Raw genomic sequence first — 26,234 nt, 5'->3', positions numbered from 1 at the left:
AGAAAGACCATGGCTTCGTATGAACCAGTTCCAGATGGTAATGAAATTCGGTATTATTGAGTATATTTTGATTATCGTGGGAAGTATTCGCACCTCTTGGTCACACTGTGTGGTGATAAGCATCGTGGAACGGCGGCGATTTTCGGTTGTGTTTTTAAACTAAATTTGCCGATAAAGTTATAAAAATAAATAAATACCAAGTTAGCCAAGGTATTCAGTTAGCAGCGCAGAACAACCAAGATGTCGTTCCTACTGAAAGCAGTCACCAAAGCCCGTCACATCGTTCATAAGGTTTCCCCGCACATACATTTGTACCCAACTCTTCGAAATAAGAGAAGTTGAAGTGACCTTTGTCTTGGCTTTGTTTATCTTTCGATGATAGGTACCCGTGCGAAACCTGAATCTCCTGGAATTCCAGAGCAAGGATCTCCTCCAGAAGTATGGGGTGGCCATCCAGCAATTCAAGGTCTTGGATAACTCCAAGGCTGATGCCGAGGTCGTCAAGACTTTTGGTAAGTGGAGGAACCATGCCGGTGTTTATGTAATCCCTGGTCTAATTGATGTTAAATGGTGTGTTTCAGAGTGCCCGGAATACGTGGTGAAGGCGCAGATTTTAGCCGGTGGGCGTGGCAAGGGAACTTTCGACAACGGATTCAAAGGCGGCGTCCACATCACATCCAAGTAATATAGATTAGGTCTATTCCGGCTTTCACATTCACTTTTTATCTTAAAATTAATATTAGAGACCGGTGTCTATTTATGTTCAACAAATTCATTTGTGTATACGATTAGTCTTATCTTTCGGCCCATATTGGCTAGGGCCATCGTAAAAATTAAAATATGTTTGATAACAGTAAAAATGATAAAAGTTAGTGAAAGCCAGAGTGGACCTCAGAAATACAAGTGATAAGACCAGCTTATACCAATAATTATTTATTATTTCGGCAGCAAGAGCGAGGTGCTCTCGCTCACCCAACAGATGATTGGAAACCGACTGATAACGAAGCAAACGCCCAAATCGGGAATTCTGGTCAACAAGGTCATGGTGGCACGCAGTATCAACATTACCCGTGAGACATATCTCTGCATCTTGCTGGATCGCGAGCACAATGGACCTGTGCTGATTGCTTCGCCTGCGGGAGGAATGGATATCGAGGCAGTGGCCGAGGAAACCCCTGAGAAAATTAAGACTGTACCGCTCGACATTGACAAGCCGATTCCGGAGTCGACGCTCTTGGAGGTGGCCAAGTTCTTGGAGTTCAAGGGAGACTCTGTGAAGCGTTGTGCTAAGGAAATTCAAAAACTCTATACTCTCTTTAAATCTGTGGATGCAGTACAGATTGAAATCAACCCGCTGGCGGAGACGGATAAAGGAGAAGTCATCTCGGTTGATGCCAAGCTCAACTTTGACGACAATGCCCAGTTCCGTCAGAAGGATATTTTCTCCATGGACGTCACCGAGGAGGAGTCCGATCCCCGTGAAGTGGAGGCGGCCAAGTACAATCTGAACTACGTCGCTATGGATGGAAACATTGGTTGCTTGGTAAATGGTGCTGGCTTGGCCATGGCCACCATGGACATCATCAAGCTGAATGGAGGCGAGCCCGCCAACTTCCTCGATGTCGGCGGTGGCGTCAAGGAAGATCAGGTGGCCAAAGCCTTCGAGATCCTTACTGCTGACCCGAAGGTCAAGGGAATCCTTGTCAATGTCTTTGGCGGCATTGTCAACTGTGCCACCATTGCCAATGGCATTGTGGCTGCTTCCAAGAAGCTGCAACTAAATGTTCCGTTGGTCGTGCGACTGGAGGGCACCAATGTGAATCAGGCTCGCGAGATCCTGAAGAATTCGGGCTTGCCCATTCAGACTGCCAGTGACTTGGATGATGCCGCCCACAAGGCTGTAGCTGCCCTTAATTAGGGGAACGATTAAGGAGAGAATGTCTTCCAGGATAATACGACGCACATTAGCATTTACAACGGTTGGGCCTTTTAAATATAAGTTTTTATCGACAATATAACCTAAATATGTTATAATCTAAAAGTAACTATATGTATTTTTTATAAAAAACACTTTTTGGTTTTAGAAATTCCTTAAACGTTGAGCAAAAATGAAATAATTTAAAAATACTTTAATTTCTTAATTTAAAAAAATTATTTATTTAAATTAGGTTTTAGTACTATTTTGGTATTTATTAGAAACGCAGCGTTTGGTATTTATTTAGTGGCCCTATGGTATTTTCCATTTGTATCAGGGCGGTCACACTGCAGTCCACACCCAAACAGCAAACCAAACAAACATTTCCCCAGGAAACCAGCGAAATTCCAATAGAATTTCCTATTCAAAGGATGCAAAAACCATCCCACTTCGCACGCGAGGATTCCCAGGAGCACCTGCCCACCAGCCACACCCAAAACATCCACACGGTCAACATGAAAAGGCGCACACTATCCGGAAGTTGTGGCGTTGGCGTCTTCGTGTTCGCCTTTGCCTTCATCGTGATTGCATTTGCAACGCCCAGTTGGTTGGTCAGTGATTACCGCATCACGGGCGCCAAGTTGGATCGCCTGGGATTGTGGGTGCACTGCTTCCGGTCGCTGCCGGACGTAAACGACGACAGCCAGCGTAGATTCTTCGTGGGCTGTCGATGGGTGTATGACCCATTTACCACGGGCTACGATGAGATTCGCGGATTCCTGCTGCCCGCCTTCATGATAGCCACACAGTTCTTCTACACCTTGGCCTTTATCGGGATGTTGCTGTCTGCCATCGGAGTACTAGTCTTCATCCTGTGTGCTGGTCCGGATCAAAAGCACTTCATAACGCTCATTAGATCGGTGGGATATGTGCTCCTCGGGGCTGGAGTAAGTGCAGCCATTGCAGTGATCGTATTCGCTGGATTTGGCAACCGGAATGGCTGGATGCCGGAGCATGCGAACAATTGGTTTGGCTGGTCCTTCATCCTGGCATGCGTGGGTACTGTGTTCACCTTGGTGGCGGCTACTTTGTTCCTCAGTGAAGCCCACGTGCAACACAAAAAGAGAATTCAGTTCAAGGAATCGCAGACGCGGTTTGAACTGGTGCGCGGATAGTTGCCGGTGAGTACTTGACTATATCCAAGTCAGGGCCAGTCGATTAACCTTCTTGCATTGTCTTTTCTAGTCGATGCAGCTGGCACACTTGCACCAAGGAAAACACAAGCAAGCCAAGAGGAAAACAAAACAAAAACATTCCGTCCCCACAAAGAATTCTCACCCTAAACATTACAGTCGAACTTCTCTAAGGCGAAACATTCTAACCCACATTTTCTGGAAGTGAACGTTTTTATTCTTGTTTTATGTTCGGTTTTTTTAACATTTCAAAAATACTTTAAGAATTCAAATTCAATGGTGTCTGTGCATTGGCAATTGTTAAAGTATTTATGTCGGAAACATTAGTTTAATTCGTTTAAAGAATTCTCAAACCCGTGGAGATTTAAAAAAACTAAAAAGTTTTGTTTTACAAATTTTAACGAACGAATGTTATTTTGGAAAAATAATTTTCGCCATATATTCACCGATTTTCACTAACATACATAAACTAATTTATTATAGTTCAGAGAAGTTCGACTGTATTCGTAGTTTCTAATTTAAAAAGTTTATGCAATTGACTAGCGCACCGAGTCACAAGCTTTCAGTTTTTGGTACTTATATATCATCCATCCAATCGTCCAGATCAGTTCCAAGAGAAGACTGAATGTTTTTCCGAACGAAAACCAGAACCAAGCACTACTATCTGTACTATCAAGCGAAGATGCTCAAACAGATGACTCATGTTCATGTAGAGTATTCTACAGTATTTACATATCAATTTTCGCTCAATTAACGCCCAGACACAAACAGCATACCCCTCCGCAATTGTACCTTTTTGTTTTTTTTTAGAAAAAGTCGCAGGCTAGTCGGAACTAGCATCGAAATATTACACTCGTGCCTTAATTAGATAGAACTATTATGGTGTAGTTCGTAGTGCCTAAAAACAAATAATTGTTATAAACATACCTGAACGACTGACCTGCGACTAACCATAGAGATCATTGAATTGCATAAACTTCAGCTAAGCTAGTGCCTTAATTAAGTGACCCAGAGAAAAGGTAAACGAATTCCGTGCATTAGATTTAAGAACAAAACATTCCCTTTTGAACTCGAATATTCCGCACAAGTTACCTTCTTTTAAAGGTAATAATAAGGTCTGTATTAATAGTCCGTCCATTGCACTTTTATTTGTATTTGTATATGTAGCATGTTCTAAACCGAGAATTTACCAATGTATTAAAGCAATACATCCGTCTTTTACCCCATATACAATAATATGTGTAACATTTTTATGTACAAACGACTTTTAGCTAAAGCGAAGAATAATAAAGTTTTTATTGTATACAACAGATGAATGCATCTTTAGAGCGGGTTCAAGGCAGCTGGGGTCCAAACTGAGATCCGAAACAATGAATCTCCTCGCCAGTCAGTTTGGTGCATTCGACTTAGTTTTCCCATGGCGTTTGCATTTTGGGAAAACCGAACAAACTCTTTGTTGTCAGCTTTTGTTGCCATTGTGGCAACGAGTCGGATATGCATCAGTTTACAGCAGTAACAACTGATATGCCAACGAATTGTGGGCTGCACCATGTGTCAACCCAGCGATTTCGAAGCTGGCTTTTTGTGTCGGACTATTTGTTAATGATTGATGAAATAAGGTTATCTTTATAAAAAATATGCAACGCATATCATTGGATTTAATAAAGAGTTTAAATTGTAATTGTTCATCATATTTCGTTGTGACCTTTAATCTCATTTAAAGACGTTTTAAATAGTCCTATTCAAACATATAATTTAAAAATTAAATAGTTTATTTAGAATAAAGCAAAATATATCAGTATTTAAGATTAAATATCAATGAAGCGATGAATTAATTTGTCTTCGTCAAGGCTACTTTCAAATGCCTCAAGATTTTCGAAACATTTGATTAATGGTGCATGGAATAAAAGTTATAATCTGTGACTGACTTTCAAACGTTCCAAAAACCACGCAACTATTAGATCATTTTGTCAACAATTTCCGACTGGAGTCAAGCACTTAAAAAGTCTTTTAAATGGTAACCATAACAAATTGAAATATATTAATTTGTGTGGCTTATAAAGGCATAATTAGCAAGGCAGGTGGTAAGATATATTGATCTGAAAAAAAACCCCGCCCACGATTTTAAAACCCAACTTGGCAATGACATTTCAGGGAAGAGACAGAAAGAAAAATGTGTCTTTAAAGCGATTGTGAGGACTTGTTGAAGCGTGAAATCTGCTCGAAGATAGTTCGGATTGATGGATGGATTAGCGCGCAGCACATTCGCTACAGATCTGATTAGCGAAAAAACCAAGTCAATTCAAACCGGATGCCTCATGACTGACTCGCTTGAAGTAGCCTTGGTCGAGGAAACTGCACTGAAATATGTGCTAAACGCAAATTTATTTACGGATTTTATTATGACCACCATATCGAGAATGCGAAGCCTCCGCATTCACTTTTTTGGTGACCTCACTTTCCGTTAGATTGGCTAACAAATCGGCTTACTCCACTCGTTACACGGAACGGATTAAGAACTTTGAAATACAGCAGCTTAAACCAACTGACTGTGTGAAAATTGTCGAGTTTTTGCCACACGGATTTCTTGATCACGACTCTTCTGCCTCGCATTTTGAGTTTGATTGACGGACAGCTTCGAAATCCCCTTTGGGAGCAGTTAGCTGATTACAAGTGATTTCAGAGACAGGGTAATTATAAATGTTCATGGGAAATTAGCGTGGACAAAAAGCACTAATTGTATGAACTGTACCCAAAGTATATGTCTTAACTAATTTATACATGAATTCTCATATACGCATATAACTGAAAACTAATATATTAATTTAATACATTTTATTGAAAAAGTAGGAATTTAACTAAAAGAGAATAAATTGATGCTTAATTGGTTTTAAGAGGTTTCAAGATTTTCCATTTGCATAAAATGCTGCCATCACGGCGTACAGTAGAACACGATATGAAGAACCAGAATCTGAAGTTAGTTTCGCGTCCGAGACGAGACTTCATTAACAAAGGCAACATACCTGTTCTTAGGCGCTGGCCGGAGATTAATTGCCATCGCTTTGGCCACAAAGAAACATTTTGCATAATATTTTCAATCAATTCGAGCGTCAATGAACGCTTATAAACATTGAAATTAAAAGTTATTGGCGGTATTTCGTTTTAATTTATTTTTTGCGGGAAGATTAGAAAACTTAAAATTGAAACTGAGAGTTGGGGTCTGCGATTACGCAAATGTCTCAAAAATAAACTGTTTATAATCAATAGGCAAAGCCATTAGATTGATTGCTATTTGCCACACGCAAACTTTCCTCAAAACCACACTTTTATTTTTGAAGTTGGTAAGTGCGGCTGCTGGTCATCAATAAATATTGATTGAGACGTGAAGGTCGGGTTTGGTCTGGCTCATTAAAACTTTATGGACCTGTCGATTTTGTTTTATTATCGAAATAGAACAACTTGATGGCACTTTACACAAATTGGTCTGAAGCATTTAGAACAGCTTCTGCTGGATTAACTTGTCCAGCCAAATGGAATTAATCAATTTTACGAGCTCTCCCTTTTTGATACTATGATCTCAAATGTTGCTATTTTTAATGCTTAGAGAAAAGGATTTTTTGGATTTTTTTCTTTGGGTTGTGACTTCTGCTGACGTGGCTAATTAATGTGGAATTTATTTGAATTCCTGTTTTTGGTTATCCTAAACGAGATTAGCATGTTTATAAAAGTTTCATAAGAGATGTGCAAAAAAAGCAAGTTTGCATCATGAATATGCAATCAAGAAGTTGGAACATTTCTTTATAGAGTTGAATGAATCTGATTGTCTGGATTATATAAAAAGAGGTTCTTTGAAGCGAAACGAAAGCGGAAAGATAAAATGAAACAACTTGTATTTTTATATGAAATGTTTGATTTAAAAAAAACCACACACTTTGAGTTTGATTTATATGTCACTATTTATCAACATTTATTTTCAATGAAAGTTCTGCCGCAGTGAAGGTAAAAGTCTTTTCAAAGAAATTTTAAACACGCTTATTTTTTTTTCGTTCCTTTGCTGCTGCTGTCTTTTGTTGAAAGTGAAAGCATTTTTAAGCGGATTAATATTTCTGAAAAATTTCTTTGACATTTTACTAGTCACGTGTGGGTAGTTTCATTCTCCCCCTGTCAGGTGAAATGCCATTTTCAAAATAAGCAAAATTAGCATCTTATAGCCCACCCGCAAAGCTAGCGTTCTAAAGTTTCGCCTCATATGTGACACCACCTCCATAGATTAAGTATGCGTCAGACGGTTCCTTGAACTTCACACAGTTACCTAAAATAGACGAACGTGGCAAGGCGTCTGAGACAGTTTGGTGGCTTTGAGCTTAAAGCGATGCTTAGTTAATATAGAATGTTATATGACAGCATAACCAGTATCATCTAGATGGCTATAATTCTGTGGGCCAGAGATATTATCATTCAAATGGCCAACACCAAAAATCACCAAGTGACCAATCCGGACACCCAGCATTTGCGTCAACGAAGTAGTGCCCACCATGGGACATGATTCTAAGCTTGAGAAGATGGGCAGTTTTTGGAGAAGCACAATGGCGGAGGCAATACCATCACCATCAGCTTTATGCGAAACACATTTCATAACACTTTCAGATAAGAAACTCGTCTCGGATATGAAAGAAAAGCCCTATTAACACTTCATGCCAGCTAAAACGAGTTCAAGTTCTTGAAACTAAACTACAATTTTTGAATTCTAAATTATGCGCACACATTTTGGCCAAATCGAATCAGTGAATTTTTGCAAATAAAACCAGCTACCAAACGAACATTGATTATAATCAACAAAAATATAGAGAATGTGGTTTTCTGGTCCGCCCATCGTAAAAGTTCAGTTGTTTGGTTGGCAGTTCTTGATTGGTCTTGAATTTGTATATTTTGCAAGATTTTTTTATGATCTAATTTAAAGTGAGCTTTGTGTGCTAATGACGAACAAGAGAATGGATCAAAGTTACCTAATTGAATTATTTCCATGCTAATTTCTGTTTTCCCTCCTCCAAATAGATCGTAAAATGTTTGCTGTTGCTTTATGCATATTTGCCTCTTGCTCCCCATTAATATCAAAATGTGACACCTGAGCTGGGTAATATATATATATCAGTTTTTGGGCCCACAATCTTAAGTTTAGCTTATATTAATCACTGTTTTTATTTGTGCGAAGCTTCAATGCCACTGTTTTAGTTTGCGCGCTTCTTAGCTTAGTTTCAATTCCTTTTAAAGCGATTTGGGGCTTGTATTTCCTCTTCAGAAAATTATGTGAGCAACGCATTATTTTTCGATAAATCAGCAGAGATAAAAAATCTGGGCAGGTGAGGCGTTTGAAAGGTGTTTTAAGAGGTTCAACCACTTGAAATAGTGGGATTTAAATTCAGGAATTCTCTTGCTCATTTTTGTAAACAATCTTTTAGTTTTTTATGGGCTATATGGATTTCGTCTTGACCACTTAAAGTTGCGGCTTTCGTTGTTTCGTGCGAGCTTAATTTGGTGTCATAATTTAAACAAATGCCTCGCTTATAAATTAATAAATATTTATAGTTTCAGTGCCCGGCTTAGGCAAATATTGGCTTGAAATATAAGCCCACATAAGCATTGGTCAAAGTGTATCTCTAGTTTTTGGGCACTCGAAACGGAAGTAAAAATCAAATTCAATCCATGGAAGAAGATAAATTTCGCTCGGTGTTGACAGTCAACGACACGAATGTGTATTGATTGATTGCAAGAAGGTGAAGGAAATTTGTTTGCAGTTTTGTCTGACCATGTTCGACCTTGAGGCTTTTGCTCCACCCCCTGAAGAGGTCGCCCCTTCCACGAATTATCGCCAATACATGGTGGCTTAATGTTCTCTCAGTGTTCGGCCACAATTTGTATGCAAACGATTTGTTTATATGTTAAAAGATGCTACTACAAGCTCTACCTTGGCCAAACAAGTTCTTGGTGTCTGATATCATTGATAAGATGGCCAAGCGGATTATGTTTCTGGCCAAGTGCCTAAGACAATTGCGGCCTGTCACTCCATCAGACCCGGTCGTCATTTGTCTTGGCATTATTTCAAATTTTAATTGGCCGCGAATTCTTTTTCACTCTCGTGAATTTCTCACGTATTGTGCGATGACCAATGCGGTAAACAGGGGCGGATTAAAAATACTATTCGGGCGCTACTTTATCTCATTTCTTACATATCTTTTGCTTTTATAGCTGAAACAATTAGGCAAATTTAAGATCAATCTTTGCTTTTTGTTATTTCGGCAAGGCTTAATACATAAATGTTATTTAGTTGAATGACTAGAGAGACTAATATCTTGAACTCGATTTTTTAGAACCGCTCCTGATTTTGTCAAAAATCATAACGTAGGCCTCCTATTCTTTTGATTATCTAAAATTTGACTAATGCATTTTTAATGAAACGCCTCGATGACATCACATATAATTTGTTGCTCGAGATAAAGAAACTACCAGAAATGAAGCCTAATAATTGGAATCTTGTCATACACTAAATATATATACGTAACAGCTCTTTTGAAATTCCAAAAGAATTGCGTGTTATAATTACAAAATCATTCTCAAGCTGCTCGGCCGGATAAATTCCCAGCTGCCATTTAATTCTGCGAAAACTGCAAACGGATGTAAATGTATCTTTTGCCAGAGCATCTGTGACGCATCCACGAGTGCGTTTCGCCTTTCACTTAGGCTGCCCCCTCAAAAAAAAAAACTTTTCCTTTCAACGGCATCCCGGCATTAAAGGATTACAGGGGCGTTCTTCTTTTTTGCCGTGAAATTGAAATGAAAGTCCAGTAGATTCGCCCGTAAATGGCGTAAGAAGAACAATCGAGAAGGGGCGATCAGGAATTCGAAGTTGATTTACTTTTTGGGTCCCAGATTGCACAAGGGCAACATGGCAAGAGTCATTCAACTCCGGTTACATAAGCATCGATGCGTGCAACTGAAGGAGGAAACAGCTGCTGGATGGGGGGATCCACGTTGATATCTGAGATGTGAAGGTCGTCGGCGAATGCAACATGCAACATGGGGACTTGGGATCAAGGGACTTGCCCTGCACACCCATGACTCATTGGCAGTAGAGCAAGCCATTCGGCTGAACGATTTATGGTAACGATTCCCCATCTCATTCCAGCTCATTTCATCGACTTGAGTCAGAGGCGTTGACTTTTGGTATTTCGTCGGTGAGACTGCAACAAATTGATTTTTGGTAGGCTTTCTAAATTTGGTGCTTCATGTGCACATTCTGTCTGCCACAAAAATGTTGGCCATTGCGTAGCTCACTCGCTTCGGATTCTTTATTGGCATGAGATATTTATCTTGGTTTAATCTTGCTCAGTTCTTGTTCCTTTTTTCATATTGAACTTGGGCTTGGGCTTGTTAAAATCGTATATTTCTATTTATATTTTTGGTTTCTTGATAGTTTTGCCGGCTTATGAATTTGATTAACAAAAATTTAACTTGTTTTGCGACTGATGATAGCCAAAAGTTTTTCGTTTTGGGGTTTTATTCTCTCAAAGGTCATTTCAAAAAAAAAAAATATATATATATATTGTGTGAGTCGTTGTGGTCATAAAAATTTTATTTTGTGTGGGCTAAAATTTTGCAAAGTTTATGTATAGATATATATTTAAATTCCGCTGAGTAACAAATTTGGCATAATCTCAATTTAAATATGTACAATTTCTTTGTCCCTTTTCACAGCCTTAATATTACCTCAACCACTTGCTGCTTTTTTGGGTTTATCGCGAAATTATGTTTAATAATTTTACTGTCAATGAAACGCTGTCAAAAATGCATTTACATATGAAATAAAATTAAAGCAAAACAAAAGCCCCGGTTTTTAAATATTTCATTTCGTTTTTCCTCTTTTTCGGTCAACTCGAAGCTGCGAAATTAAAGCAAAAAAATTAATAATTTGAGAATGTTGAACGATTAGCAGGATAAAGATATACCCCATTTACTAAGCTATGTCAAGGTTGTTATTCGGGGCAGGTAAGACAAAAGGAATGTTGAGAATGCATTTAAGTATTTGAGTGTTTACGTTTCTTTTAGTAAGTATTAAGTTTTATTATGCAGCCTTGCCAAATATTGCCATTGGCGAATTGTTTAAAATTTATTTTCTTAATCATTTAAGCCCACGTAGACATATTTTAAAAAATGAGCACCAGCTGCGTTGGATGGTTGCATGCTGAGCCAATTTCGATTTCATTGGATTGCCCTTTTCTTAGGGGTATCTTAAAAGTTAAAATCAAAATCATATTAATCAATATATATAGTAAAAAAACGGGCTTACAATTGTTTTTGATTCATTAATTATTATTAGTAATTATTTACCTTTTAATTGATTGCCATTGTTTCAGCTCTGATTGAAGGGTATTTAACTTTTGATTTCTCCGCATCTGCTGACTTCCCTTACTCATCTCTGTTTTTATAGTCGAAAATACTCATACTTTGTCTTCATACGGGGGGCTTTGTCCTTGACTTAAGCATTGTCATTAACTTCATCCTGTTTAATGTCCAAGAGCGAGGAAGCTGATTATTTTCTGTGTCAATTGCTGCATTCAAGAGCAAGCCAAGTTTTCGAAATAAGCTGAAATGGTTTCCCCGTTTCTGGCAGTCAAGCCATTTAATCCGCAAAATTTGCTTTAAATGTCAGCAACTCTTTAAGAAATGTATGCAAAAAAATCTTGAGAAACATTCTAGCTAAGCGGATCATTAAACGGAAGTGTTTCGCAACTAAATGAAAAGGTGGCTTAATTATGGCAAATGGATTGGTAATCCTATCTGACATTGGGTTCGTGAGCTCATAGATTAATTGCTCAGCTACTGTGTGAGTTCATATCAGGATTTAGAAATATCTTAATTCTGGCTCATTTGTGTTCAATAGCTGCAGAGGTATTTTAATTATGCCCCTTGCATACACAGGAAGAAAAATTAGTATATGCGGAAATCGTGCGTCAGGTATAATAAATCCAAGCTCGCCTGGTTTTTTTGCACAGCTTTAATTAAATCAATAAACCATCTTAATAATATTTAGCAAAATATAAAACCTCAACGGCAGGAGCGAGAAAAATAAAACGACCATCTATATCTATATCTATGTATATGTTCGATTAACGATAAAATTAAATCAAAATAAACACGAAAAACTCGAATTTTCAATTAAAGACAAAAAACGTTCTTTGAACAAACAAACACGCTAGACAATAAAACATAAAAGAGAACAAATAAGATGAGAAAAAAAAAATCAATCTCTAAATATTAATGAACCCCAAGAACCTGAAAGTGAACTTACATTCTTGAGACACGCAAGCAGATCCTACAGAATTCGCAGCGAGAGAGTTCGAATAGCCGAGAATCGAACGGTACGAGGAGAGTGATCAATATATCAAGTATACGACCCGTGCCTCCGTTGTGGCTTAGCTCGAGCTCATCTCTCCGGCGCTTGGCCAAATAAATTAACGAATCCGGCGAAAAAAGCAAACTCGTTCCAGTCACACTCACACTTACACACACACACGCACAAACACTCACGCACTTTAAGCCAGGTCTCTGTATGGGTTAGGAGCTGCTCTCAAGTACGATTTTTAGTCTTTTTGTGTCGAGTTTTGCTTTTTCGCCTTTTTGTTTCGCGTCTGCCTCTGTTTATATGGCTAAGACTCGATGCGTTCATCTTCAGTTCGTCCACATCGGTCACCACGGTATGAGCTCTAGTTTAGGCTCCTAAAAGTAAATACTAAAACACTATCCAACCACTTGTGATCAATGGCTATAGCAGCCCCAAGAGAACTGTACTAATTGCAAGGATAAACAAGAAGGAATATTTGCCAAATTCCAACTTTATAGTGCGAAACTGTGTGCCTGCTTGCGTTTCAATACAACTAAAATCAACATTTTCTTCTTTTTAAGATTGGAAAAGGAATAACTGAGTTTATTCCATTGTAAAATTCAAAACACCTTAATATTTACTGGCGTTTCTTGTGTCAAATAAACCATAAAACTCGTTGCAAAATGGCGCGTGCAGCTTTGTGCATGGTAAGTTCAAAGAATACTTAAGAAAATCCATTATTTTTTAATTATTCGATTTTGGAAGATATATATATGTCGCCTAATGCCTAATTGCCCAATTAGAAAATATTATAGTCTTTAAACTGAGCTTAATTTGGGTTTTAAAACAAAGTAATGTCTTCAGCTGGCCTCCAATTCAATCGTTATTTCATCTCATGTTTTGCAATGACATTTAGCAATTGGCTAAATATATTGTCAAACATTAAATGCAAATACGTCTGCTCAGTTTGTTTGATCACATTCAAATATCGAATATCGATCGAGTGATGTATGGCAACCAATTTCGAGCAAAGTTACGAGCTACGAACTGCATGTAGAATATTTGAACAACTCATAACTGATATTCAAGACGGAATTCCGCATTTAACGAGCGTTAACAAGTCCCGGGTCAAATTATAACTATTTCGGAACCCCTTATTCACTGTTCACTGTTTATTTGCTCAAGTATGGGCTCGAAGGCGACATTGTTGGGGTAATGTTTAGTAATAATACTAATAATAATAATAGTCATAGCCAACCGGCATTTTTCTGGACAAACAAATACGAATACCGGCAATTTCGAAACGTTGCGATGCGATGCAAACGCAGGTACTTCTATTTGCTTTGGCGCACAACGCAGAAGCAAAAGTATTGCCCAGTTTATATTTGACTTGAATTTTTTTGTGCTGCTCACGCTATTGGATTTTATTATGGCTGTTTGGAATCGAATCGATACTCTGTACAATTTTGTTGTTTTTAGCCAGGGTTAGCAGACTAGTCAACGCACAAAAATGCGCCACTAGGGAAGTACGTTGTTTACCAAAAATAACGTATTTCTGGCTATCTAACTAAGATTCAGAAAGTGACAGCTATTTTTTGTCATTCTGTGCATTATGCAAATTGGCAGTATTTTATTTCATTTCTTACTTTTTGCTGTCTAAGAGAGGCACATATTAAATATGCAAAAGCTGAGATTAAATAAAACCATGAGTCAAGGACTTGCTTCATTATGAAATACTATCTCAAAAGAGTGTTAATTTGATTATGGCCAAAATATTCTTAGATAATGCTTATCCAAAGCTGTTAATTGTTTTTCGCTTGTGACTGCTACTCTTTTTTTTACCTGCTATTTTGCGAGCACCAAAATTCCCCAAAAAGGTGCCATAATGATGCTCTAAGTGAGCAGCGATACTATCTCCAGTCGGGATAGAAAAAATGGATTCGGTCTGGGGCCTTTGTCACCTGCCAAAATGACCCAATCCACGATGGTCTTTTGGGGTTAAGCTTTGCGGGTTTCGGCATTTATCACCAACGCCTGCGGCATAAGCCTCTGTTTTGGGCCAAGATATTCTGCCAGGCACGTACGTGGCCAACAAACAAAAAGGGGGGAACAAAAAAAACGAAGTTGGGGGAGAAAAATATTGTTAATGCCCAGCGGCACAACGTTGACGGGGGCATCTCATCTTGGCCCACAATTCTTTTTATTATAAATTTGTTCTCAGCTCGGGTTGTGCGGAATTTTAAAGAGTCCGCGGAATTTTCTTTCCCGCTTTTTGTGTAGTGCAATTTGAAGAGATTTAATCGTTGAGTAGGCATGTTGAGTCATAAAATGGAGTAGCCAAAGCCGAGTTTGGCATGACAAACAGTTGGCTGCTGGCAAACTGGGCAATTGAAATAAATTTCGGCATTTACTTGGTTGTAAATTGGAGCGTTATGTCCAATGAATAGTTAAAACTTAACAGTTACAAGAGCCAACGGGCTAGTTCTAATGGAATATAAAAGAATTAAGCCCAGAAATGCTGTAGTTTATGTTGTATCCAGAATATTCATATGACTTAATCCAAAACCAAAATGAAAGAAAGGGAAAAACAAGTTAATGAACTTTTCGTCAAGCTGGGCAAGAACATCATTCCAGCAAGAACATCATTACGTAAGAGTTCAGGGAACTTCACCATCGGTTCTACTATTTCTCCTACTTGCCAGTTAACTTTCGATATTTAAAAGCCCAAAAGGTCGCCTTTTATGCCGCATTAATTTATGAGGCTCTTTGTTGCCATATAAGTTTGTGCGAATTTCAATATGGAATCTGTATCTAAAATCGAATCTAGAAATGCAAATTAGGTCTCGATCGCTAGTCGTCGATTAGGAGAGACAAAAGCCAAAGGCGGCAGCTATGGATTTATACATAGTTATACGATGGAGGAAGTCTTTGGTGCTGGTTTGGGGTAAAAACGAAAACGCTATTCAAAGAGTATTCATTAAGTTCCAGCCAGCTAAATGCCAAGAGTTGAAAGTAAAAGTTAAAAGTTTTTAACAATAATATGATGTCATTCGGGATGCTCGACCGTGCCAAGCCCAACGGTTTATTTTTTAATTGCTTTAATAAATCAGAACAAGTCCAGTGGAAGTTCAGTGACAGTCGCGGAGATAATGAGCTACACATTCGGTGGACAAATTCCCAGCTTTGTCTCGGATCAAACTGGCTAATTCGTTTGCCTATCGATGGATTCTGATCTCATTAGCACTTTTCTGCTCTCAAAGAATTCTAGACGCGTCGCTAATTAAATTCAAGTCTGGATTAACTGGAAAATCCAAACCGAAAGGCCATCGCCCACAGCTGGTTTTACTTGTTCTCCAGAATATTTTCGTTTTGATTAAATTTGGTTACTTTTTTTTGCTCAAAGATCGCAAGGTTTGTCCAGTTCCTATAAGGCTATTGTTATTGCGGGGACCTTTTTATTTTTTATTTTTTGTGTTACTCGTTTATGAATGCGCGTTATGAATGTTTGTTAGGCGTTTTTACGGCCATCTCTTTATCTCTGAATTTATGGAAATGTTTGCCGGAAAGCTGAGGCGTGTGTTGAAACAGGCATTTCACAATTCCCCAACAATGTTTCGTTAAAGAGAAATTTCACAATTCCCTGCAGCCCGAAAATGCATCCTAAAACGAAAAGAAAAACACAAAAAAGATGTCATCGATTAAGGTCGCCGTCCCGCAGTCAGTTGCATTTTGATTCGATTTATAAAGTTTTTTTTTAAAAACAACAGCACATTTTTTCTTGTACAATTCATTGGCCGCCGGCAAAAGATCGACCTTGAAAAGTATAAATACTTACACGAAAAAAAGTTTCGCTCCAAGCGCCAAAGGGCAAAAGCAGTCAAGATACTTCAGCGAAAAGTGTGAGGATGACTAAACCGGTTACTTTTCGTATGGTTATGATCATCGAGATGCTGATGATGATGAAAAATGCGCTGTACATCAGAAATCATGTTGGCAACAACAGAAACAACCGCCTTGTGCGTGCGAATAAGTCGATTAATAAATTGTCTTCGCTGAGTTATGCAAACTCTTCAAGATTCATTGGCTCATAGAGCATACTACATACTACATACTGGATAGTAACCATAGAACGCTTTGGTTCTCAAGGCGTAGCCATATGCGTTTTTTGGGTCACAACGTCAGTTGGCACTCGGTTTTGCATGATCTATGCGACTTGGAATTGATTTACTGCATTCGCAACTCGAAATTCGCCTCTTCGCACTTCTTTCAAGACGCCTCGTCTGTGTACACATATTTTGGCCCACATTTGTTGGCTGGCTATTGAGTTTAATTGATTGGCAATTGATGTGAGGCTTTGTGCAGCGATCAGCAGCTCAAAAAGCGGGCTTGGCAGCCCCTTCACTCAATTTGAGAGCTTAATTACGCACAACAAATAAATTTGTCAGATTTTGGGCTAACCCATATTTGAAGTAAATTTATATTTTAATTTATTTTATGAATGCCCAGAGTAATTGGTCTTATATTCCACTCCTATCTACTGAAATGTACCAATAGTAAGCACAGTTCTTATTCACTTTCTTTAATAACAATGGCTGAATGGCTGTTTCCCCCAATTTGCCATCAGAAAGACAAGTCACATTAGTCAATCCATCACCATTTTCGTATTTCCGTCATGTCAACGAAAACAGTTTCCCAGGCTTGAACTAAAAGAAAACTTACTCAATATGTTGGTTTCCCATAGGTGAAAGACGAAGTTTCAAATGCAATAAACCTGCGTAATAAGTTCAAAATCGATAAGGGCCGAAAATAAACTTTCGTAATAAAAGGCGGAAAAAACCAAATTTATTATGAAAAACTTGCCCTCAGGCTCGATTATGTGGGTGAGATGGAAACGACCTCTGCTGTCAGCAGCTGCTTGGATAGCATGGCATAATAAATTAAAAACAAAAATGCTTTTTCCATAGTCTGAAATTTTTTGTGCACAATTTATGTATTATTGATTAGTGGTGGAGATTTTGGAGCAGGCGATTTTGGCCACATTTTAAACTTGAAGATATGCCAATCAAAAGACAGTTATCCGTCGAGCCACCGATTTGCATTAATGAGATTTCATATTTTCCATTTTTTTTGCCATTGGAATCTCAATCTTGAATCTCGACCCGTTTGATGGCCGCGATAGGCAAATAAATTTGTTTTATGAGAAATTCATTTGTTTTGTCGCCGCATTTTTTGGTTTCCTTCACATGGTTTGGTTTCCACTTTGTTTGCACCCACAAAAGACGCAAAATCATTGACCTTATCGCCAGCTATTGATAGATGGAATCTATTGCGGGTGTTGGCCATAAAATGCCATTGTTTCCCCTTTAATTACTGCAATCCCTCTTTAACCTTAAGGCAAACACACCCTCGCCGAAGAGATGGAGTCTCAATTTGGACTCGCACCAATCCATCAATTCAGAAACGAATCGATTACTTAGCATAAGGCGAAGGTCAAACTCCGCACCTGATTTTGTGGCTACGAACTCAGCGACATATTTAAGAATTATGATATTTTAATTCTATATTAGGTTTGTGGCAAAGAGAACTCGTTTCCGCAAGGAAGTCTTGGCGATGCCGGAACTTGGCTTGCCTTTATTAATTCTATGGACAATATATGCAAATCGATGAGCGGATCAATTTCGTAATCTCAGCTACTCAGGCGGAGATCTTTGGCCAAAAGATGAGCCAATGATTATTATGTGGGACAGTTGAGTGCTAAAACCTGATGCTAAGTGGTAATCGATTTGACGCTGCCACTCAGAGTGCCAGCAAGTGCATTTAGAACTAAGCTAATTGTCCATTACTGTCAGAGTGGAAGCCAACTAGTTTTTCTTGGTCGACTGTGACAAATCTTGGGAAATTAGCATGTTCTGCCAAATCGCAAACTCCAGTTCCAGTTTGCTAAAAAGTGCGTCAACATTTGACGAGTGAGCCAAGAATGCGTTGTGATTTGATTATTATGCCTTTGACATTTTGCCAGCGGTTTTGGTGAACGGATTTCTTCTTTTTTTTTTCGGTTTTGCTGTATTTTTCTTTGCCTCGGTTTCGAATCGAACCGGATCTAAGCGGCTGCTGATTTGTTTGGGCCTGTTGTCGGAGATACAAATAACCAAAAAACGAGCTCGGGTATTAGACTCATCTCTGAACGGAGTATGCAAATTGAGCCGGGCCAAGACAAAGACTTAAGTCTTTTGAGATACTTGCTCGGTTTTTCTGTGGGGGCGTGCCTTGAATGTGACAAATCTTTCGACAGTTGTAGGATTTGGGTTTTTCGTTGGACAGTTTCATTAATCATACGCCTATGTTTTTCTTACACTTTTTTCCAGGCCGTTGCTTGCATCTTTTTGCAATGCGTGTACTCTGCCAAGTTCGATGATCAGAACCGTCGTCTGATTCTCGACATTGACGATCAAAAGACAACGAACCGTCAGTACTATTCGTCAAACATTGACACAAGTAAGTGAAGCCGTTTAACAATTTTATATCCGTGCCTATCTAAGCCGCTTGAATCCATACCAAAACATCCGAAAAGTAAAACTAGTACAATCCCTTATCCAATCCATTAACTATGTAAAAATCAGTTGAATTTTTGTACTGCCCATCCATTTCTGATCTGACCCATCCATGCAGTTAGTTAGTCTTCGTTTTTGTTATTTATATACCACCTAAGTAGTTAACTTGACCAACAAATTGTTATCGTAGTTGTTAGTAGTACCGTAGTCGTAAGTATTTGTACCGCCCCCCTTACACCCCCCTTTTGATAGTTCAACCGACTTACATCAATTAATCTCTATCCCCCAAAATCGAAACAACCAACCAACCACCAAATGTAGTACCTTCCTATATATATATAGACATTTATATATATTTCCGTAGCAGCTTTACTAAACTCACCCAGTAGAACTCGTAGTATCAAATTGTAAATATATATACACGCTCAATCAATCAATCAACCATTATCTATATCTCTCCTCTCTCTTATTGTATGCTACTTTCTCCTCCTCTTACATATAAATTTACACTTCTTTCTACAGTTTTATGTAGTGAACATTTGTTCTTCAGTGGCCAAAAGTTCTACATGAAACCTCTTTAAAAATGCTTCGCATACTCATAACTCTACCACACCACCTCAAAATTGATTACTCCGAACCAAAAAAACCGAAAAAAAAAATAATTGAAAAATACCCAAACAACAACAGCACACAACAAACACCAACATTTTCCTTATACAAAACCTCATCTGATTAGGTTCTTCGTCAAACTTTCAGTTACAGCGCCCTTTTAAGAGAAGTTAGAACACAGTCAGTTAGTCGAAAGTCTTAGGGTTATATAAACACACCATTTACAGGTCCTCACAGCACTACAAAGCAATAAAAAAAAAACCAAAAAACTGCAAGCAATACTCTAAACATTACTCTTCCAAACCAAACAAAACCCCACCAAATCAAAAACCAATCCAAATCGACACGCACCCACCCACAACGATCCCAATCACCCAAAAGATGCCTATCGCTATGGCTACGATGTCGGCAAGACCGGCAACTTCCATCACGAGACCCGTGGTCCCGATGGAGTCACCTACGGCTGCTACGGCCTGATCGACCCCTACCACCTGCTCCGGGCAACACACTACGTGGCCGATGCCCATGGCTACCGCACCGTGGAGCCGGAGATGCCAGTGGAGACCTTCCCGCCCCATCTGTACAGCGAGACCAACGGCGGTCCATCGGAGCCCGGCATTGTGCTCCAATGGGAGGAGCTGTACTTCCCCATCGGATGTGGAAAGTTTGCGAATGGCGCCCAGCACGGCGTTCCATTCTTCCTAGATGATGTAAGGGTTGATGGGTTTCCGTTCCTGGCGGCTTCTGCTCATTTCCTAGAATTCAACCCCGTTTGGGTTTAATGACATTCTTGGAAATGCGTAGAAATGCGCCAATTGGATCCCTTCTAATCCGATGCACATACACACATATTTTGCAGTTTAAGAACAAGGGCGGTAGCAACGATGCGATACCATCGTTCTCGGCCAACACAATTGTGATCAAGGGCTCCGACCAGAAGAGTCTGCCCATCCACAAGCCCACGGGTCCACTGGTGCCGCAGGGCACGGGGATCTTTGGCACGGACAAGGGTCATTCGGATCTCAGCCATCCCGGGGATCAGGCGCCGTCCTTCCATTCGGTGAACACCCTGCTACCGGGCAGCAATAGTGAGCATGGAGCTAGAGATGGGATCTGCGGATCGGAAACTGCATAGTTTGTGTCCTTTTAGATGATGGCCAGTACGTGCCGGATAATAATCCCTATGTGCATGTGATTGGACCCAATGGCGGTAATGGAGGCAATGGAGGCAGCGGCTCTGGCGGCGGTTTCGGTGGAAACGGAGGATTTGGAGGCGTTGGCGGTTTCGGGCCCAATGGACCGGGTGGCCCGAATGGCCCAAAGGGACCCAAGGGTCCACCGGGACCACCGGGACCACCTGGCGGCTTGGGTCCGGTCGGCGCGGGAGGAGGAGCCTCAGGAAAACCGGTCTATAAGGATGGCGATCGCACTGGCCTGGGCGCCGGTTCCGGAATCGGTTCCGGTGATCGCATTAGCACCGGAAACGGCGGCGGTGTCGGCGCTGGCGACCGTTACACCACCGGAAACGGTGGCGGTGTCGGTGCTGGTGACCGTTACACCACCGGAAACGGTGGCGGTGTTGGTGCTGGTGACCGTTACACCACAGGAAACGGTGGTGCTGCCGGTTCCGGCGATCGCTATAACACCGGAAACGGTGGTGGTTTCGGAATCGGTGCCGGTGGCCAGTATCGCCCGGATAATGAGGGAACCTACACGAGCACCTACACGCACACAGAGACCGGTTTTCCTGGGGCCATTCCATACACTCCAGGTTAGCCCTCCAACGATTTCTCTACTCATGGAGAGCTAAATTTGAACGAGCTGTGGAGGAAGCGGATGATGGGTAGCCTGCTATGGTGTTACCCAATGAAAAAAAAAAATGGTGCCAATGAAACATCGATTAATTTCTCATCTTAGTGCGCGATCAGTTCGTTCAAATTTCTCTCTTCAAGGCTTTTAGTTTGTAAGATAGCGATCTTAAACGTATGTCTTTCTTTACAATAATTCGTACTTAAACTTTAAACTATGTTAAGCAATCTATCTGTTTATTTTCAGCCAAGAAACAATGATTTCGCACCTTATTTCAATATTTTCTATAATCCTTTTATCCTTTTTTTGCCCATTTTCCCCCAAAAAAGAACATATACTCGTATACACACATATTTAAGTCAGGCAATGCTAGGGCACGTTTTTGATTTCAGTTATCCTTTATCAGAGCACCTTTCCCAAGAGCGCACAATCCCTGCACAAGAAGTTATCCAATGAAAATTGAAATTGAACACCACTTGATCATAAATTTCGGGTCTCAGCGTTCATTTGGCTGAGATCGGATCACAGTTATATCACCCATGCTTGCACCAATTCTTCAGTTCAACACCCACCTATCCACACACAGATACACCCACACCCACACAGCCCCACACCGAAACACCCACACAAATACACACATTTATTGTAAAATAATTACACGGCACATGAAAATGTACAAAAAAATCCGCTTGAGCAATGACTATTAATCAATTCTATAAATGCAACTAACAATTAATATCTGTGATTTATTTTAGTTTGGTTCTCGGTGTTCCTGATCCCCCAACTAAGCCCATACTTTAATACTAACTCCATCCTACTTGTTTGCTTTGTTGTTATGATTTTCGTTTTTTTTTTTTATTTTTGGTGTCGGTGTAGCACGTAAGCCTGTAATTTTCGAATGTTACACAAATATCTAGAGCAGTTTTAGAAAATCCATTGTTGTAGTTAATGTATTGTTTATTGTATGTAGTTACTAGTAGCTAGTATCTGTAGTTAAAACGTGAGCATGTAGAAAGTACACATTTTACGGCACAGTTTTTAATCGAACGATTTCTATGATCTTCAAATCCACTATCTAGATAACGGTAAATATAATGGCAACAGCGGACGCTATAACGGTGAGTAACTCTAAAAATCGATGTATAGAACTATGAATACTCATTACATACGAATGCCATCCGCAGGTATTAACGATGGTCGCTATTATCACGATGATTCGGGCAAATATGTTCACGTTGAAGGCCCCACCGGACCACCGGCACCCCCATATGTCCACGTGGTTGGACCCGAAGGCGGATTCGGCGGCAATGGCGGCAAGGGAGACGGCGGCGGCGTAGGCCCCGGCGGCCCAGGAGGACCTAAAGGACCTGGCGGTACAATCCTTGCTCAATTCGTGATTGAAAAACATTTTTATTACAATTTTGAACTCGCTTTCCAGGCCCCAAGGGACCCAACGGACCCAACGGACCACCCGGCCCACCTGGACCACCCGGACCACCTGGTATGTTCTATAAGACGGCTCAAGTTCTTCTCTATATTAAGTAATTGCATCTTTTCTAGGACCACCCGGACCCAAGGGACCCACTAAGCCCGGCCCATTCGGACCTCCGGGACCACCCGGACCTCCTGGACCCACTAAGCCCGGCCCATTCGGACCTCCGGGACCACCCGGACCTCCTGGACCCACTAGGCCCGGACCTAAGGGACCACCCGGCCCACCTGGTAAGCCAACTTACTCACCTTTTTCAATAACAGATGTTAGAAGAAATCCGTTTGAATTGCAGGACCTTCTCCCAACGATCCCCGGTACTCGGACAAGGAAACGCCCGGCTATCTGCCACCAAACCAACGGGGTAAAATCACGAAACCACCTCCATCCTACTCACAAGTCATTGAAATTGAACCACCAAAAACAGTCTATAAGCCGAATTACGAACAAAATAATGATTATGCTATTAAGAAACCATCCGTAACGACAAAGCCACCACTAACATATATTCCTCCTTCTTCTCCCAACACTCCAAAACCCTATGTACCCGCTCCCGTTCCCGCTCCCGTTCCCGTTCCCGTTCCCGCTCCTCGACCGCCGTCCCAAAAAATAACCACGACGATCGTACAACCAAAGGTTCCCGTCGCCACTATTGAGAAGGATAAGCCACATAAGAGCGTTCCCACACCGCCAGTGACAACGGGTAATATTGAAAACCACACCTACTTGCCACCACCACCACCGACTCCCAAATACGTGACCCAGACCAAGACCCCGACTCCCATTCCGGTTCGCACTCCGGCCCCGATTCCCATCCATTACGAACCCTCGACTCCACGACCCTTCGAAAAGGTGGTGACCCAACCGCCGCAGATCCAATACCATACACCACAGCTGCCACCCGTGGTGGTGCCCAAACAACCAGTGACTGTTCCGTACAAACCCGTGACCCGACCACCAACCGTTTACGTTGAACCGAAAGTAACGCCACGTCCCTCTCCACCATTGCATGTGCCATCGATCAGCGATCAGTCCTGTGTTTGTAACGCCGATAAGACGCACTCATCGAAAAGCACCCTTACCTCAACCACAACCACCACCACCACGAACTCCTATCCCAATCCCGCCTCCGTTGACTTTAATAAACAATTTTCCGGCTTCAATGGACAAGCAAACTTCGGCAGCATAATAAACGCCATGTCACTCACCCAATTGCCGGTGATACCACAGGCCCCCGGACAGCCGGCCTTCTATCCGCCGGATAAGATTCCCAAGGGAGCCGTTATCGCCCTAATGCCCGTGGTCATCCTGCCGCAAGAGTACTACTCCAACTGTGAGGAGAACTCGATTAACCAACACACGAACATCGATTCCTTCCCGCTGGGCGTTCAGCCTGGCGTATCCTTCAGCCTTCACTCGGTGCTGACGGGTTCGGCGCCCAAGGATCAGTGCATGTGCCCCTGCTCATGCACCCAGAATCTGCCGTCCAGACTACACAAGAAACGCGAAGCCAGCGATGCTGAGGCTCCGCTGGAGGTCAAGGCTGCGGAACCCGTTGCCGCCGCCTCTGAAGTGGTGAAAACCCTGGTCGATCCCGTGCCAGCCGCCTCCGCCTCCGAAGAGGTGAAAACCCTGGTCGATCCCGTGCCAGCCGCCTCCGCCTCCGAAGAGGTGAAAGTCCTGGCCGAACCCGTGCCAGCCGCCTCCGAAGTGTCCAAGGCTGAGGTTCAGCCAGCAGCCGCCGCCTCCGTGGAGGCTAAAGCCCAAGTGGTGGAGCCCAAGCCCGCAGCATCCGAGGAGGTGAAGGTACAGGCTGAACCCGTTGCAGCAGCCAGCGAGGAAGTGAAAGTGAAAGCTGAACCCGAAGCAGAGAAAGTCCTGGCTGAACCCAAAACCGAAACCAAGGCGACTAGCGAGACGAACTGAGACAAGGACGAGAGGACAATCCAATTCCCCTCCCAGATCCCGCTTGAATCCCTAAATCCCAACCTCGATCCTACCTCCTCCTCGAAAAACTAAACCTAGTCTAAGTGTTTTTAATGTCTGCCAGGCAGGGCCAACCAGCATTTAAGAAGCGTAAATCGAATGATTTGATTGATTTGATGATGGAGCACCCAGTTAATGTGTTCGCTTTTTCGTGTGTTAAATTTCGAAAACGATGATAAACGGTTTTGGTAAATGCACTCCAAACCGCCTGTCCACGATGAGTTTCGCAGCTCTCCAATGTAATATCTCCCTCAGATACTATTTGTGATCCATACTTATCCTTAGGAGAGCACTGTGAATTGGCAAAAAAAGAGAGAAAATTGTTTTGTGACATGTTGTTTATTATGCATTTGTGTATGCTTTTTATTTTTTTATGATTTTGTTCACTCTTATCTCTTTATGATTTTTATCAGCTTTAGTTCTTAGTTTATTTAATGTCTACGCTAATCGTGATTGAGACGGAATAATGAATTGTTATGTCAAAAGAGAAACACTGAAATTAAATAAAAATTTTAAGAAAATGCATTCTCGCCTTATTATTATACCCGTTGCTCGTACAGTAAAAGGGTTTACTAGATTCGTTGAAAAATATGTAACGGGCAGAAGGAAGCGTTTCCGACCATATAAAGTATATATTTTCTTGATCAGGATCAATATCTCATGTAACACGAGAGTTACTTAAATAGAGGACGAGGATTACCCTTTTTGGTTCCGCCATGAAGAAAAAATGTGCACATGTGGCCATTGTCAAATAAAATTGCCTTAAAGAGTTAGTTTAAACTGTAAGGTTTGGTTTCAACACAAAATTGTAACCTTTACCCTCTGGCCAATTCCGTAACGAATGTCATACAAAAATACTCCGGCGCAGTTGAAAAATGTGTTACATACCTTAAAGGCGTTTTCTCTAGATATTTTTACTGTACAGCAACCATACCAATATAGTGGCGCCATTACTGAGTTTGTGTATCTACAGTACCTAAAAGATATTTAGGCCTAAAAGTATACTGGCATCTAGGAAAACCATTGACTTAAGTAACATCTTTAATTGATTGATTTCGTGTTACCTACATTTTGCGCAATCTGTTAGAAATTGACTTGCCATATAATATATGTATATCTATATATAATAATATATTAATATAAATATACATATGTATGTATTTATATTTTTATAAAATAAGTGTAATTGATGTTAGCCAACCACTTTCCAGATTCTAACAAACTAAGGGGTATTAAGAGTATACAAAATATACATAAGTAGGGTATAAAAATTACTGAAAACGCATATACAAAACCAAATATT

The 26,234-nt window shown here is 40.7% G+C and overlaps 3 protein-coding genes across 4 annotated transcripts; all 3 read left to right on the top strand.

Moving 5' to 3' along the window:
* Positions 1-94: 94 nt before the first annotated feature.
* Positions 95-2,054, top strand: LOC120449570 (succinate--CoA ligase [GDP-forming] subunit beta, mitochondrial). Its single transcript, XM_039632122.2, has 4 exons — positions 95-291; positions 383-512; positions 582-681; positions 949-2,054. Exons 1-4 carry the CDS (start codon positions 241-243, stop codon positions 1,916-1,918), a joined length of 1,251 nt encoding a protein of 416 aa, XP_039488056.1. The 5' UTR covers positions 95-240; the 3' UTR covers positions 1,919-2,054.
* Positions 2,055-2,257: 203 nt separating this feature from the next.
* LOC120449480 lies at positions 2,258-4,418 on the top strand. Its single transcript, XM_039631956.1, has 2 exons — positions 2,258-3,096; positions 3,161-4,418. Exon 1 carries the CDS (start codon positions 2,347-2,349, stop codon positions 3,088-3,090), a length of 744 nt encoding a protein of 247 aa, XP_039487890.1. The 5' UTR covers positions 2,258-2,346; the 3' UTR covers positions 3,091-3,096; positions 3,161-4,418.
* Positions 4,419-12,839: 8,421 nt separating this feature from the next.
* Positions 12,840-25,440, top strand: LOC120449483 (collagen alpha-1(I) chain). 2 transcript variants are annotated; one of them, XM_044006101.1, is made up of 11 exons: positions 12,840-12,860; positions 13,069-13,194; positions 18,853-18,982; positions 20,029-20,357; positions 20,507-20,735; positions 20,798-21,418; positions 22,536-22,574; positions 22,641-22,829; positions 22,895-22,957; positions 23,017-23,178; positions 23,241-25,440. In XM_044006101.1, exons 2-11 carry the CDS (start codon positions 13,171-13,173, stop codon positions 24,869-24,871), a joined length of 3,417 nt encoding a protein of 1,138 aa, XP_043862036.1. In that variant the 5' UTR covers positions 12,840-12,860; positions 13,069-13,170; the 3' UTR covers positions 24,872-25,440. The 2 variants fall into 2 exon arrangements, with proteins under 2 accessions (XP_043862036.1, XP_043862037.1); XM_044006102.1 differs by having other exon boundaries at positions 22,536-22,541; positions 22,698-22,829; positions 23,241-25,439.
* The last annotated feature ends 794 nt before the right edge of the window (positions 25,441-26,234 follow it).

This window comes from Drosophila santomea, chromosome 3L (genome assembly GCF_016746245.2).
Source record: "Drosophila santomea strain STO CAGO 1482 chromosome 3L, Prin_Dsan_1.1, whole genome shotgun sequence".
NCBI lineage: Eukaryota > Metazoa > Arthropoda > Insecta > Diptera > Drosophilidae > Drosophila > Drosophila santomea.
This window is presented reverse-complemented; position numbering and strand designations above follow the sequence as displayed.

Bases quoted from the DNA above. Each gene is read 5' to 3' on its own strand.
- LOC120449480 (XM_039631956.1), top strand. From the start codon at position 2,347: ATGCAAAAACCATCCCACTTCGCACGCGAGGATTCCCAGGAGCACCTG.
- LOC120449570 (XM_039632122.2), top strand. From the start codon at position 241: ATGTCGTTCCTACTGAAAGCAGTCACCAAAGCCCGTCACATCGTTCAT. The intron at 292-382 runs GTTTCCCCGCAC...TTTCGATGATAG, and splicing joins CCCGTCACATCGTTCATAAG to GTACCCGTGCGAAACCTGAA. The intron at 682-948 runs GTAATATAGATT...TTATTTCGGCAG, and splicing joins GGCGTCCACATCACATCCAA to CAAGAGCGAGGTGCTCTCGC.
- LOC120449483 (XM_044006101.1), top strand. From the start codon at position 13,171: ATGGCGCGTGCAGCTTTGTGCATG. The intron at 20,736-20,797 runs GTGAGCATGGAG...GTGTCCTTTTAG, and splicing joins CCTGCTACCGGGCAGCAATA to ATGATGGCCAGTACGTGCCG. The intron at 23,179-23,240 runs GTAAGCCAACTT...TTTGAATTGCAG, and splicing joins GGGACCACCCGGCCCACCTG to GACCTTCTCCCAACGATCCC.